This window comes from Corvus moneduloides, chromosome 3 (genome assembly GCF_009650955.1).
Source record: "Corvus moneduloides isolate bCorMon1 chromosome 3, bCorMon1.pri, whole genome shotgun sequence".
Classification (NCBI taxonomy): domain Eukaryota; kingdom Metazoa; phylum Chordata; class Aves; order Passeriformes; family Corvidae; genus Corvus; species Corvus moneduloides.
In genome coordinates this window covers 64143075-64159871 of record NC_045478.1, presented here as the reverse complement: position 1 = coordinate 64159871, position 16797 = coordinate 64143075, and the positions used below count along the sequence as shown (strand labels likewise).

At 37.8% G+C, this 16797-nt stretch overlaps 1 protein-coding gene across 6 annotated transcripts in view; it reads right to left on the bottom strand.

Moving 5' to 3' along the window:
* Positions 1–13536: 13536 nt before the first annotated feature.
* Positions 13537–16797, bottom strand: part of ZDHHC14 (zinc finger DHHC-type palmitoyltransferase 14) — a 96425-nt gene continuing 93164 nt past the window's right edge. For 4 of the 6 annotated variants that reach the window (XM_032101934.1, XM_032101933.1, XM_032101938.1 and 1 more), the window contains one exon: positions 13537–14787. In XM_032101934.1, the coding sequence (XP_031957825.1) occupies positions 14386–14787 (402 nt within the window). In that variant the 3' untranslated portion in view covers positions 13537–14385. The remainder of the gene's footprint in view (positions 14788–16797) is intronic. The other 2 variants (XM_032101936.1, XM_032101937.1) reach the window with 1 other exon arrangement.

Sequence of the window (16797 nt, the reverse complement as noted above, 5' to 3'; positions counted from 1 at the left end):
GCCTTTTCAGGCTAGTCCTCCTAGTAGGACTCCTTCTCGACGAAGGAGAGGTGGTTGCAATGCCACCCCTCCCACAACGCAATGGTTGGCTTACGCTGGCTGAAGCTTTGAACGAGTCGACACTGTGCCTATCCATGACCTCCCCTGGTGACCCTTTCCAAACCTGTTTGGTAGCTATGCCCTTAGTGAAGAGTGAATGGGATGCTTTATTCAATTTAACACTTCAAAGAGAGTGTACTGCTATGGGTCGAATTGAGCCGACCTGGTGGTGCCAGAAAAGCTGGCGTAGAAAGGCTGGTGAATCAGCCAAGTGGTATTTTTCTAATGAAAAGGGGTTGGGAGTAAATAAAGTTCTTAACTTTCCCCCTCTTTCTATGCCACCTCAAGAATTAGATATTTTTGGATCCAAGCAGTCTTTTGTGTGTTTTTATCTAAATTATACTAACAATGCCAAGAGAAAATTCGGCCTTGATGTTTCAGGAACAGGAACTTACACCAATGCTTCTGCCTGGTGTAACCATACTTTGCCCCAACCAATTACTCCTGGAAGTGCTGCTATTGGATTATTAGACAACATATTTTTGATATGTGGAAACAGAGCTTGGAAGGGAATACCGGGTAAGGCCATAGGAGGTCCTTGTACTTTTGGGCGACTAACCATGTTTCACTCTTTTTGGGGAAACTTACCATCTTTGCACAAGCTGGTGCGAGCAAAACGCAGCACACACACATATAGCCAGGATTGTGATGATAATGTTCAATCTTGGAACCTAGGAGCCCGAGTGTTTGCCTCTATTATCCCATCTATTGGAACAGCACATGCACTGAAAAACCTGAATAACCTTGGCTGCTGGCTTGCAAAACAAACTAATGCTACTAGCTCTGCTTTAACAGGCTTATTAACAGACGTTGATAGTGTGAGACATGCTACACTGCAGAATAGAGCTGCAATTGATTTTTTGCTTTTGGCACATGGGCACAGTTGTGACAATTTTGAAGGCTTATGCTGCATGAACCTGTCTGATCACTCCCTGTCTATTCATGCTAACATACAAGCCCTTCGAGATAGTGTCATCAAATTAAGAGTTGTAAGCGATAACGACTGGCTTGGAAACATACTTGGAGGATGGGGTCTTACTGGCTGGCTTAAGCATTTAGCTAAAACAGGAATTTATATTTTAGCCATGCTGCTACTTATGATGATTTGTCTGCCATGTGTTTTACAATGTGTTCAGAGACTGATTGATAAGTCAACAAAGAGGATTTTACTTGTAGATAAGAGAGGGGTAGATGTGGAGATACAGTTAGAAAGCAGAAGTGAGAGCATTGCTAAACTCATGTCAGCAGTGGACATGGTAATGTTGCTAGGCCATAAGCTATGGCAGGCAGTACAGCCTACCACAAAATAGCCTACCACAAAATAGTAAGGGAAAGGCGTGCTTGGTATGTACCTGTGTCGGTTAGTGCTAGCTTCTAGTTTTGCAATATTATTAAGAAACACAGATATGGTTGTTACAGTGATTATTGCTTATATAAGGATTTATTTTTAGTTACTGCTGAAAAGGTATAAATACTCAGCTCTGTATCAATAAAAATGGCTTATTGCATCCAAGCAATCTGCTCCGTCTCTTCCATCACCGACCATTACTTGACACTTCTTTCAATAACTATTTCCTGACTTTAATCTGGGGTTTAACACTCAACCCATATATTTTGTTTTCTGGGAGATATAACGTACTGCAGTACTAACATCTGTTTAACGACTTGGCTGGGCCACACCCCTTTAATTTAGTTTTCTCAGAGTGAAAATGAGAGTAAGGAACAAAAAAAAACACCCTTAAAAACCATATTTCACTTCCTTGTAGAGCTAAACGTTCCATTCCCAGAGCCTAGAACATGGGTTAAATTAGAACAAATGACACCAATTTCAAGACTGAGAGGCTTCAAGCAGAAAAAAATCCCCAGCTAATTTCCTGAAAGACACAAAAGCTTCTTACTTTCTCGGAAATTTTAAGAGACAAAATAAAAACTCCAAATCCCAGAATTTACTGAAGGCAACATTAAGGCAGCAAACAAGAGAGGATAACAAAATGTAATCTGTTTGCTAGGTCACACATGCATCTAACTCTCATCACTGCAGAGTACCACTGATTCTATAATTTGAAAATTGAACCCTGCATTGATGTAAACCTCTTTACTTAATTGTTCTTTTAAAACGTTAACCTGAGGCAACGGTGACTCAAAGCTCAGCAGATAATGGAATAAAGAGATGAAATGAAAAGGGATTTTTTTTTCTACTGTTAATCTTATTTAAATCTTAGCTGATCAAACCACTGGATGACAAAGTTTTGTATAATACCATGTGTGCTGGCTTCCAACTCCTGTTACATGCAATGGGTAAAACTATCAATTGCTTAGCCAATTTTGCAGCATTACAGGTACGTAGGAAAAGACTTTCATATGACTGCAGACAAAATTTTATCTCTTGGAAGTGGGGTCCTTTTTTTCCTCATGGGAGTTATTACAAAACTGTCTCCTATTCACACCATTTTGCTAATTTTGTCTACATCAGATCCTGAAAAAAGCAATTCTTTTTCTTTTGATTGATAAATATATTCATTCCCAACGAAACTCCCATTTCAAGAACAAGGTCTTCACAACATAAAGACAGAGACCACAATTTTACACAGGTGTTGTATGTGAAGTCACACTTCACAGTGTTTTTTCTTCAGTTTCACTAAAAACTACACTACAAACTTCCCCTATTATTGTAAGTGGGGACAATTATTGCCTGGAAACTTTCCTTTTTAACAAAACAGCAGCTATGAATTATACTTCAGTAAATAAACATTTGCTTAAATGAATGGAAGAGATATTAAGATGATCGGATAACACATTTGTCTGCAGCACAGATCCCTTCTGCAAATACTCATTTTCACAGGAAAAGAAACAGTAAATTTTCTGGAGGACTGAAATAGCACATCACTGAACCCAACTGCACTGAAACAAGCAGTTATTCTGAAAGAAAGAACAAACAGCATTTGTTTTTATAATCCAGTAGGTTTTAAATGCTCCATGGTAACAGTACAATTAAACAGGGTTGTCGGTGTTCCTGTTGCCTTCTAGATCTCAGTGCATAATCCTACATCCCTTACTTTATTTAATGTAGAACGAGGAACATTGAACAATGATGAAGGAGAAAAAATTACATCTGAAAGCAACAGATTTACTTTAATGCTGGGTGAATCATGTTTCTTTTTGTATGTGCCTGTTCACTCAAGTGTTAAGTATTTTCTGAATTATAGAACACATAACCTAACTTCAGCCCTTCTAGAAAGACAGGTACTAAATAATTTACCGGTTGAGTCGTCCACCAAGCCACTTACATAAAGTAATCTGCAATCTTGAAGCTCTCAGCAGACTTTCAAATGAGCTCAAAGAATTACTTTAGATAAAACTCAGAAACACAGGGGAGCTGCAGAGGTATACTAAAAGAAGCTCTACTCTACGGCTTATATTCTTTGAACAAAATCAGATATTAGTCAGCACTGCATGTGTGCGGATAAAAGTCCATGCTGTGGTGGACTGGCTTGTAAAGAAAGTCAAAGCACAGAGCAAAACTGTGCAGATTGTTTAGAAGGATCTTCTAAGGAAAAACAGACTCAAGCACTCATCCTGAGCTTGAGGGTGTGGATCCTCCTAAAAACCTTGAAGCTACCAGAGAAGGATGGCAGCAAGCCATTGTATGGGGGGTGGAGATGGGCTTCTGTCAGTGGGCTGAGGGAAGGGCTGCCTGAGGGAGCCTGAGGCAGGACAGAGGACTGGCAGCATCAACTGTGAAGTTCAGCAAAGGCCAATACACAGCACGGCAGCTGGAGCAGAACAGCCCTGGGGCAATACAGGGAGTGTGTATGGGTGTGTGTGTATTTATATCCATACATATATAAACATTACAAGGCTGTGGGAGATGATCATGCTGCTGTGGCGAGAGAATCATAGAAAATACCGAGTCTTGGGCAGGAAACTGATACCCTTAAAATAGTGAGAATGAGACAATATATTCTTCCATCACCTAGCTCAGAGTCAAAATTGGTGTGTTCCCAATTAGGAAGCAAATGCAAACATAAAAATGAGCAGTGATGACAAGTGACAGTTAAGTGTAAGTAACAAAGGAGAGTGTGGCCAGAAAAAGGGCCTCCTTTAAAAATCCCAGAACTGTAGAGCAGCTCTTTCCCCATGTTAATTGGATGTGCCTTTTTGTTTGTTTTTGAGATATATTTAATTGACAAACCCAATGCAATCTTGTTATTCCCTATTCTTTGAAACTCCTGCAACCATAAGGAAAACTTTTTTCAGGTCATGCATCAGAAAAAGTTTCAATTTATCCACTCACTTGATCATAAATATAACTGCATCTTTGTTTGTAATGTCCTATGTAAATTCCTCTGTGCACTAAGGAAACCAAAAAAGATCTACACAAGTAGGGAAAAAGCCTCCACATATAAAGTCCTGTCTTGAACAGAAGACATGACACGTGAGGCTCAGTGGAAGGCTACAGACCTCACCAGCTTTCGATTTAAGAACTGAATATTTGAAACTCCATTTATAGCTGCTCCCTCCTTGAAAGAGGTGCAACTAGAAATCAAAAGAGAAACACAGAAAAATGTTTAATTAGATGAAACTTCCTAGTAGAACACCTTGTTCTAGAACCAAATCAGAAAAACAAAGGACAGGACATCCAGAAACCCAGAAGAAGGAAGTGCAGGAGAAACTGTAGAGATAAGTATGAAACTCAAGTAGCTGAAAAAAAGCCTGAAAAGTTTTCCTGCTCCTTGTTTGGGGCAGAACTGTAACCAATTGCATTGTCTATTAGAAAAAGACTTACATTGAGCACAATAAAGCAGAACACTGCCTAAATCTGTGAGGACAGAAAAAGCACCTCAGATCTACATGATGATAATGTCTTGGGACAACATCAGGCTCTGTGAAATCAGCAGAACACCTTACCAAGACATCAAACCTGGATTTTTTTTTTTTTTTATATGGGTTATATGTTATTAAATACAATAGAACGTAGTATTAAAAAGCTGTGTTAAAAGAACTCCAAAATCAATCAGACTTTCTACATTCAAGAATAGTACACTAGTCTTTTAATCTATCTTGTTCATAAAATATGGCTCATTTAATTACAAGCCTACATGTCAAGAATAATGTTACACCAACACAGTATTTGCCACTTATGTACCCCTCAAATGATAAAACCAAAATAAATACACAGCCTTTAGTTATGTGGGGCTGCCTGAACTAGGTCAGAGATTTTGGCCTCTGAGCTATATGTTTCTTTTGGAAATTCCACTTCTTACCTAAACTTACCAGCACTCTCAAGACAAATATCCAAAATTGTGATTTCACACAAAGACACACATGTGGTCTTATTTCTAAATTACTTACAAATTGCAAAACTAATCTTAATAATGAATCATGTCACACTGCATTTCCTTTAATTCATGTCAGTGCTTGAACATTTTGGTTATATAGAACTGCCTAATTATAACCCTGGGGAACCATTTGGAAAGCTTTTTTTTTTTTTTTTTTGAGCAAAAGGTAGCTTCAGGAAAAATCAAGAAATTGATGTGTTTTGAGACTGATTCATTACAGTGTGCTTTGGTACAGAATTCTCAGTATGAACAAATCCCTACAATGCAGATGTTCAAGCACAGATAACATCAAGAGCATGCTGGGTCAAGAGCTAGTCTCTAGACTAAGGTAAAAGTACTAACAAATTGAAATTTTCAGGCCTGCATGTGTGCTTAATTTGCACACAGTCCTTGTGAATCACGTACCAGGCTGCATGCAGCATTCCCCACTCATTTTCCTTTAATGAAAAGGCAATGCATCTGTCACTGAACTGGTGCTATTAACAACTTGTTGCTGTGTACCTCAGTGGAAAGACACTGAATTAAAGACTTTAAGGCCACCTCTTTACACTCATGTGTCTTTCCCACAGACAGTTGTGTGACCACTGACAAGTATGAGTTTGTGTGAATGTGATACTGCTGAAATGAGACTAGATAAAATCCAACATGCTACACCACACTTCTGTTTTCCCTAATGTAGTTCAACATTTGTTCCTTACAGCCAGTGGGAGAAATGCACCTCTTTAAGACTTCTTAGGTATGTAATCTAATCAGTGCTCCTTAATTATCCTTGACTTATGTGTCAGTAAAATTCTGTAGGATGCTTCTGTCATTACAGCCAGCAGAAGGATGTAGGAAGAAAATACGCGACCATCAGTCTTAAAACAGGAATCCATTCCTTAGGCATCAGGATCACTAATTACTATGTCAAGGATGTAAGATCAGAGCAACTGACTATTGAGCAGAGAGTAGAGGCACAAAACTCGCCATAATTCAGCAGCAACATAAATAGTTAAAATAATACATACTTTAAACTCTTCAAATAGACTTGCATAAATTAAAACAAAGCAGAAGCCATCTCTTTATAATAACTCACGTTAAGGCTCACCAACTAACGAACTGATATGTACCAAAAAAGAGGTCACAAGATTTCTAGACAGCAGGTTGTCAGAATGAATAGGCATCTTACAGAGGAATGTGATGCTACTGAAAGCTCATCCTTGAATTGCACGTATTAGGCTTGCATTTGACATATTTCCAGGAGCATTTTTTGGCACATTGTTCATGTAAGAACTATTTTTTGTATTTTAAAGAAACACAACCTATGAATTCATAAAAGCTAATTCTGACAGATACTAGGTTCTTGGGGTTTTGGGTTATTTTTTCAGCTAAGAAAGAGCACAACTTCAGCAGTATGAACCAGAGGAACAATACAAGTTAGTTGGAAAATCAACCTGTGGTTATATCTACTTTCACAAGCAGTGAGCTTAATATGCACAGATTTCTGCGGCAAGACATTTGGTTCTGTTCACCTCATGTCCACACTGTTTTGAGGACAGAAACTCTGGACCAGCTCCTGTGAGCATTTGGATTGTATTAGGTATGCTGCTGGAACTTACCTTCTGGTTTATTTTTAATTTAAAAGAAACCTACTTTGTTTTACAAGACTGCTCCATAGAATGGGTCTAAGTGCTAAGCAGAGGTAACAAGAAAACAAATTTCCAAAGTGCATTAAAATACTAATGTGGATACATACACAACCAAAAGCAAGAACAAACTCAGTCCAAGGCATTTATATCCAGAACCTTCTGATTAAGTCTTCTTACTCCTTCCTTGCCCATGTATTCTTTTTCCATAACTTATTTTAGCCAGTAAATGAAATCTTTTAGGGTTTTTTTCAGTCTGTTTTCCTGTGTGCATGGCCAGTATGTGGAATCTAGAGCAAGCCATCTAATATCAACTGCAGTAATTCTGTTGCTATTGTGCAGTGAAGTCTTGTGACAGAAGTAATAAAAACCAGCATTTTGATTTTTCCCCCTGATTTGTGTAAACTGTTTTTAGTAGCCCTGACTTCCCCTATCAGAAGTTTACTTAAATAATTAAAAAAACAAGGTAAAATGTATTCAGAACATTGATTTACAGAGGGAAGAAAATTTTAGATCTTTGATATAAGAGAGAAAAATATATTCAAGAGTAAGACAAGAATATTAGAAACAGCTGCTACACATGTAATTATGGAATAAAGCATTTAACTTTGTTTTCTTCCTCACATATAACTGCAGTAACATGTGTGTACCTGCTCATGGCAGAGGGGTTGGAACTGGATGATCTTTAACATCCCTTCCAAACCATGTTATGACACTGTGAATACAAAAACAACAGAAGAAATTTGAGATTATTTTTCAATATTTCAATATTTCAATTTCATATATGTAATAAAATAAATACTAAATACCTACTGTTTAGTTAAAAATTAAACACCATTTGTGTTGCAAAAGATCCTTCAATTCAGAACCTGTGGAAACTTTTTTGAACTTTGTTTTTCCATTCAATTTAGGAAGAAAACTAAGATACATTAAATATCTTCTGCACACTAGAAAATTAGCTGGCCAGCACTACAGAGCATGCTTTTATTTTTCTGTGACCTACATAGAAGGAAACTTAACATTTCACAAAAAAAGAAGAAGTTTGTCTAGCTGTGTCCTTCCCATTGCAGCCAATAACCACCATCAACTGCTCCACTACCACAAAGCAGGTAGCAGAGCAGACAGATTAGAAATCCTGTAAGAAATTTTCTATTTATCGCAATGAAGTTGTGGTTTGCCTGCATAACCATAATATCCCTGAATTATCAACTGTTTCCAGCACAAATCCAAAACATAGTCCCATACTAGCTACTATGAAGAACATGAAAGAGAAATGAACTTTCCCATGTGAACCCATCACGCACTAGCTCTCTCTCTCCTGACAGAAGACACAGGAAGCAGGTCCCAGGACTTTAACAAGTTTGCTACCAAACCCCTCACACTTAGTAACACGCACGTGACAGGAATCACTCACAGGCTTCACACGAGCGCTGCTGTAACAACAGTGCCACCACCTCGGCTGAACTTCTCCCTGTTCTCTGAAGTTCATTCCCTAGCAAGTACAACCTCTAAGCAGTCCAGCTCATTTCCACCTCTGAGCTGGCAGTGCCCAGTCAGATCCCTGCAGATTGCCATGGACAGACTACAGAGCACAACCCAAAGTGAGATGCTTTTGAGCCTGCTTTTCTCAATTGTAGATGGTGCTTTTAAGAGGAGCTGAAGAAAGGGTACAATAGTTCTCCTCACATCACAGATCATTTAGCCAAGTTGTTTAAGGTGGTCCCTCCGTGTCCTTTCTGTAACTACACCTAAATACACACAGAATTGTTCCAGCAGCTGTTACCAGTTTTGGATTTGAGGAGATTTAAATTATAGTTGGATTAAACTGAGTTTTGTTTTTCCAGGTTTTCAGAAGTGGCAATGTAACTAAAGTTGGGAAGCGCATAAACTACATCAAGATAACACTGTCATTAATGTGTTCTTGCCAGTGGAACTGACTTCATTATATATTGTAAAGTAAATATATCTCTATGGGACAGATCTTTCCGGTTTTCAAACCACAAACTCTATTTAGCCTGTAGTCTTAATTTCTATTTGCACACTATTCACAGAAACTCTGACTGAATTCCAGGCTTCATGTTAAATTGGTGAGACTACTACTTAGGAAAACATTTCACTGAAGGGTGAGCAAATTTAATGAAGGAATCACCAAGAAACACCAACCCATACTACACCATTCATTTTCTCAAGGCAATGGCACTTCTGATATGGAAATACAGAATGCTAAAATGATTAACAGTATGGAAATCCAAAATGCTAAAGCAATTGCCATTTTTAACATGGTCATTGTCCTTAGATTCCTGTCAACTTCAAAGGAACCAAGACTTCACCTCTTTTTATATTTACAGATGTATTTTCAAAACAGAAATAGAAAAAGATATTAAGGGAGAGGAGCAACTTGAGGGCAAACTAACTCCACACATTTTCCTTACCATCTTCCTACAATTACTTTCTCTCAGAAGTTGGACCTTATTTTTTTCTGGAATGACTTAGGGAATTTCTCAGAAAAAAAAATTGAATACCAATGAGTAATTGCTGTTGTTTTGGTTTTTTTTAAAATATTGTTTGATCAATATTGACAGCTGTCCTCATTTTCTTTCCCATGAGGCTTTTTTGTTTATACCCCCCTTCCTTTCCCTCCACAGTTTACAGGTAATTCTTCTTTTCTTCTATGTCACCTGCTAATCTCTGTTCTGCTTTCACTCAGTCTTCTCCCTTTCATCTTCTTATTCCTGTCCTCTCTGACCTACCTTAGAAACAAACTCCTATTTAATCTCCTTAGAACATCCAAAACTTAAGTCTCCTCCCAGCTTGCCTTGTTTGTGGTGAACTTTCAAATCATTTAGTTGAATGTTAACAGAGAGTTGCCTTCTGGTGGTAGAACTGAATTGCTTCAACAACTCATAATTAATCTATATATCCACAGGTTTAAACGGCTCACTTAATCTCATGAGCCTTTTGGGAGCCCGGGCAGTGCACTCAGCTGTCAAATTGCAACATCTTTGCAGGCAGGCAATCAAAATCAGGGAGCCCTGACCCAGATGAATCCTGAAAACTAGGACAGTTCTAATTTAAGTGAACTAAATCTACATGCAACTGTCTAAAACACATTTCATTCATATTTTCGGCCTAGGAATATTTGAAAGTGTGTTGAAGTGTACTACTTCATTTCATGCCAGTCCCTGAAACAAGATCATTTGGGCAGCAATTGGCTTTAAACCGAAGACTCAGAACAGCCCATGGTCGAACACACAATGTTCAGCTTCAGAGTACCACTGCTGATAAGGAGGGAAAGGGAGAAAAAGAGTAAGTCAACAAATACATGATGGCAGTTCCAATATAAAATTTAAACCAGAATATAACTAAAGTAAGGACTGGATCCCTCTAAAAAATTGCTGAGTTGCTCTTCAAGCTGTATTGAATTTGGGAACTAAAACACACATAGAAGTTCACTTTTGCTGGTTCTCCAGTGAAGCCCCTTTGTTTGGGATTTTGAACATTAGGCAACCATTTAGTTACTGTGAACTATTACAATCACCCTACAGACTTAAAAAAAAAAATCTGCATTGCCATAGGTTGGTCATTGCATTTGTAAGACATGCTGCTAAAACATAGGCTCTTTGGGCTTATGAGATCAGTTTGCTTCTTCTGGGAGCATTTACTAGGATCAACTGCAAAGCAGCCAATCTTCCATCTGTAAGATTCTTTTTAAGGAATGCAGAAATACAGCTACCTGTATCATCAGTTAACAGGAAGAGACAAAAAGTTACCAAAGGATGTACTATAATACAAAAATACAGTAACACTCAAACATTTATTATATTACTATTTAACTGGTATGAATATAAAACTCCCTTTCAAGATAGAAATGTCTTTGAGAAAACACACGAATAAAGAGCCTTTAAAAAATTTTATGAAGCACTGTATTTCATTCTACAAACAATATTATATAGACAACTAGAAGGGGAAATATTATTAAAAAAACCAAAGCAGAATAAATATTTTAAATCAGATCAATGAACCAGTTTTTACACATTCAGAAATTTTAGGCTTTTAAGAAAAAAAAATTTACTCTTCTGAAAATATTAATTTTTATTCTAGATTTATAAATCAAACATGGAAAGAGCTATTTAATAGTAGTATACTGTCACAGAAAAAAAAAATTGAAAGAACCCTGTGCAGTACTCACAAGGATTATAATTTTGGATCCTTAGTGTGCATGCGCTGTAATCATACTGCAAAGCAAAATTTCAACAATCAAATCTGTAGAGAAGGTGATGAATAAGTTACTTTGCTGACTCATTCCAGATGTATACACAAGTTCCAACGAAGGGAGTGCCCACGACTGAACACAGGTGTGATGAAGGTGAGGGGAAGGGACCAAAAACCCGTCAGAGGTACCTTTTTGATCAACCTGCTGCTGAATCACTGCCTGCTGTCAGTCAAAGCTGCAATTACTGATCCAGATGGGTTAGGACTTAGTTCCGAAGCCTTCCAGCAGATGTCCTCGCAAGGCAGGCGTGCCAGGGAGGTTCAAGATGCCACCATTTAAAACAGGAAGATGGGGAGGAAAAGAGACTTAAGACAGGGGTGATATAAATATAGAAACGAATTCAAAGTATTCAGTGTATTCGCAAAAGCCAAATTCAAAAACATAGGCAGCACATTTAGAAAATAAGAGTGTCATCTTAAAAACGAAAAGAAAGTCACCTGAATAAGTACGTGTTTGAAGTAGCACATCTGTTCCCACCAATGTTTGGTAATTCTTACACTTCACGGGCAAGCAAAACAGAAGGTTCAAAAAATGGTGAAAAGCATGAGCACAAGGCAAACACCATAAAGACTCTAATCCTGTCTCTCTCCCTTCCATTTTATGTTAAAACTGACACTAATTTTATTGTGCACAGAGCTTCTTCACTACTCCCTAGTGGCAATGACATACAAATGTCATGAAGTTGGTATTCTTGGAAACATAAAATCCACCAGCTATTGCAGGCAGACTTAAAAAGAACAATTTCCTTAAAATAATCATCCTCATAATGACTTGTACAAATGGAAAGTTTTGATACCACATTAAAAATATTTGACTTGCCCTTCTAAGTATTGAGTAATGCATGCACAGTCAACTACCCACAGACATCTATGAGAGAAGAGAATGATTCATCAAGTACTGGTCTACAAACTCAAAGCTGGGATTCTTTACCCAGGTCTATCAGACTAGTATCTCCAGCCCACAGTCCATTGCCTGCTTTAATGCAGATATTCATGGCTTCATACCTGAGAAGCCACATCAAGGAAAAATGAAATCAGGAAGATGAGCACCACTGACTTCTTCAAGAGCAGACACAGAAGTGCTGAAAACTCATGGCTTACTGAGAAACCAACTGGGACATGTCAGTTATTACACTTTGGCTGGTGGAAAGAACTCTAGACTGTTCCAGCTTCTGGAAAATGCTGGGAGGGTGGCTACAATAGCTGGGACAGAGTTGTCTACCAGAGCTTCTTCAGTGGCTCAAACAACTGGGACAGATTTGTCTGCCAGAGGTTCTTTGGTGGACTCACTATGGCACTCACAAAGCAAAAGCATTGCTATGTTCCACACGCTGAATTAGGTCCAAGCTAACATCATCAATTATAGAAACAGACTGCTTATGAAATCCTACAGGAGTAGGGGTTTTGTCAGTACCTTGTCTGAATCTTCAATAGCATGAGTGAATGATTTTCTGCAGGCTGACTGTTCTCAATTTCAACAACAAAAGTTAAAAGAAAAAAGATTTTTAGCTTGGTGTCAGTGAATGACCATGGTCAACAATATAGAACTGTTATATTTTTTAACTGGTGAATACTTTCATGCCATAGAAACATCAGATAAAACATATTGTGCATGTAGTTTGTCCTAGGAAAAGAAGAATCCAGGTTCCACATCCTGAAAATCAGGTAAACACAGTATTAAAGCTATTAGTTTTTCAGCTTCTCTTCAGCTGTCACACAAAAAAATACTTATAAAATTCTCTTTAACCTTTTAGTTGTGTTTTACTTAAGCAAACAAAAAACACAGAAAAATTCTATGAAATCAAGATTTCCATTTAAAATATCAAAGGACAAATACAAATTAAGAAGGATGGCTGGCTACAGACTATTAACCATTTAAGATTACTTCATTAATCTCTGTCTTTGTCTTCTTAAATCTTAAGCCACTCACCCTTCAGCCATAGGGTAAGGAACACTGAATTATAGTGCAAGCAGAGGTTAATTCTTCTGTTTCCTGGTAAAGACCTCCTATGGGAACAAATACACATCTCAAACAAAACCATAAAATTGGTGAAGCAATCCTAATTGTAACCAGCTATTCCTCCATAGCTCTAGTTTCATCATGTACACATATTCCAGTCAAATCTTTACAAACTATGGCAACAGGACATTATTTCCCCCTCCTTCCCCAGGAAAACTGTGCAAGGATAACTGTACACGTGTCCACGAAATAGAGGATGTCATTTTATTGGAGGTCCACAGGTAATTGTATCACATTAGGGAGTGGAAGAATCTTGTGGTATGGCACAACACAATACCTCACTTAAACACTTAAACAGAAGGTTAAATGATATGCAACATGATCAAATCAGTAATTCATCATTTCTAGGCACCACTGATTAATTTAAAATAAAATGTCATAAATTGAAAAAATATAGTCCATTAATTTGTTTGTTGTACTGTCTTTAAATCAAACAGCACTTTCAAAGTCACAAATAAAAAAGCAGCACTTTCTCTTAATACCAACACCACTGTAACACATACTGTAGCGTGGCATGCAAATCCACATCTGCAGTCTTTTGTTTTGTTTTGTATTAACAGATGGAATGGTAATTTTCTATCTCAAATATTGGTAGCATAACATGTAAGTGCAGATCATTCTGGCCACAGGTGTGGTAAGCCGTAACAAGTGTGTATTACAAGAGCATAGAATACAGAGCATGACACTTACATCCAAAACGCTCTCTCTTTTGTACTGTACATGGTGTTTGTTACAGGCTGATTTCCAACTCGGTGTACCCAAGCTTCAGGAAACAAAGTTATTGACCTTTTCTGGTTTTATTTAAAAATAAAATGCAGTCACCATCAAAGCACAACCATTAACAACCTGGTCAAAAAAATGCCATAGCTCCATTGAAAAAAATAACTTGTCTTTTTAGTAGACTCCATGATGCGATCAAGTTTCCATTACAGGCATGTTACGAAGCCTTACAGTGGTACTGCAGTGTCAATCCTGTTAAGTATGGATTTGTATTGACACCAGGAAACGGTGTGATGTTCAAAAAAGCTGTTCAAACCGAGCTAAGCTTCACGAGACCACGCACTGAGTCTTCATGCAATGAGTCCTGGCTGGCTAGACTCAGAACGTGCATTGTATGGCTGTGTGTAATAGGACTTCCACTTGGCAGCATCCCAGGGGGTGATGGAGCTTCTTCAGGAGTGAGAAACTGATGGCCTTCATGCTCCTCTTTTAATGGTATGATGTCTGTCAAACCTGAATCTGATGTGAGATTTGGCATAGAAGATGGTGGTGTCGGTTGCCCTAGAGTTAGACTTGCACAAGGCCCACTGATAGAAGTCTTTCCTGGTAAAGGGAGCTCTTCACTAGTTATGCTTGGCTCACTCTGTAGGAGGGGGGTGGCAGCAGCCTGCAAAACGAATTTAGTGCTCTGAATGCACTGATCTTGGTCACACTGTAGAATGGAAGGGTGTCAAAATCATATAAGGCAAACAAAACAGAGAAAAAAAAGGGAGAATATGGATAAAAAGGTATGGAAAAGAATGGGATGTGAAGAGAGAAAAAGAAAGCCATTAGTAACATTCCATGGTTAGCCACCCAAAAATCCCATTACATGCTGCCCAGGAAAAAAAAGAAAGGCATGCATAACTGAGCCAATGCTTTGGACTATTATCAAACCAAATTATGATAAAGATTTACACTGTTCCTTTAAGGGTTCCTTAAAAAACACTGGGCAATTGTCTTCTTTAAACTGGTCTTCACATGTTAAGAATTAACCTACCACAGAAATTTTTCAGAACAAGAATTCTTTTGACACAGATGACCTTGTAAAGATACAGTTAGTAATAAAGCCTCCACGAGCAAAAATTTTTTCCCCTCACAATTGAATACATTATATATACATTCTAGAGAATGTCCTCCACTATACTCCATACTCTAGAGGATGTGTAGAAACCAGGCAGCACCGCAAATGCATCGAGATCAACCTTAATGATTTTTAGGCTGTTTCTTGATTAATCCTGACAATGTGACAAATCAAGGTACAAACCACAAGTTTTCTGGCAAGCACTGTCTCAGTAACAAACCAAATTCGGCATTATATAAATCCAATTAAGCTCAGTCAGTGTTACCAGAAATGGGTTTTTTTGGCTCTACCCCATTCCTAAGATCTGTTTATACAAAATTGCAACTCATTCCTTGAGATGACAAGACAGGTATGTGTTTCAGTAGTGTCCAGCTAGCTAAATGGGTAGTATACCCACTGCCAAATTAAGTCTCTTTAACATGAATTGGCATGATTTTTAAGAGCTTCTAAGGAAAAAACACTTAATTCATAGCCTGATCAGTTATAACATTGCAGTTTTCAAAAATCTTGTTAGATTCATTTGCCATAGTACTGTTCTGTTGGGTAAGAAAAACACTACAATCAGTAAATACAGCTACAAATGCAATAAAGGACATTTGGAGGCAAGCAAGGAGAATGAAATATATATCCAGAGGTAAGACATGCCTATGCACTGTTGTTATTTCAAGTATTCTGTTAAGGCAATGTGTTCTGCTCTATGCCTGACATTTTAGATTTATATCAAATTACTACGTATTACAAATCCATCATCTGTTCAGATACTCCTGATCATAACCATTGTTACTAACATTATAGCAATTTCCTAAAATGCCCATTTGAGTTTAATAAGCCACTGTGACATACTCTCTGAAAACCCATGGGAAGACTTTTGCCTCCTTTACTGTATGATGAAAACCATGACCAACAATGCTTCCTCTGATATTTTAGGGTTCTCCAATTCCCCACTGAATAGCTTAATAATGGATGCACACACCTTACATTCAGCAATTGTGCAAGCAGACTACTTGGTCATAATAGATAGGTAGTGTTTAAAACGTCTAAGTGGTTCAGGACTCCCAGACCAATTACTTTTTGACAGGCAGAAGCTCAATCCTTACTCAGTTACATATTTCCAAGACTTCTGCTTTCAGAAAGATAAAAGGACTGACCTCCCGTTACATAAATTGAGTTCATATAAATTGCAAGCAATCTTCCCCCCACAAAATGATGAACAGTCCCAGCCAAACAATTGAACTAGTTCCCTATCATTTCAGAGGGATTACTCACAGGCTTAAAGCCATAACCTTGCTTAAGTACCTTACTAAGAAGAAAACTGTCAGCATCTTTTGAAGTAGAGCTTTCAATTAGTAATTCAGTGTGAATAACTCATTCTTGATTAATATCCTGTTATTCACGCCTGCTTATTTAAATTAGAACTTCAACCAACCTTACTATGCAGACCTTAAAAATATGTTAACTGAATTTTCATACTTCAAAAAGACCAGCAAAACCTACTTTTTCTGGAAGGCAGTAGCCAAAGAACAAATTAAATAACAAAGGAATGCTTATAACCACCGGGGTACACTGAAAACAAATAATGTTAGCAGCTGACTTACTGCT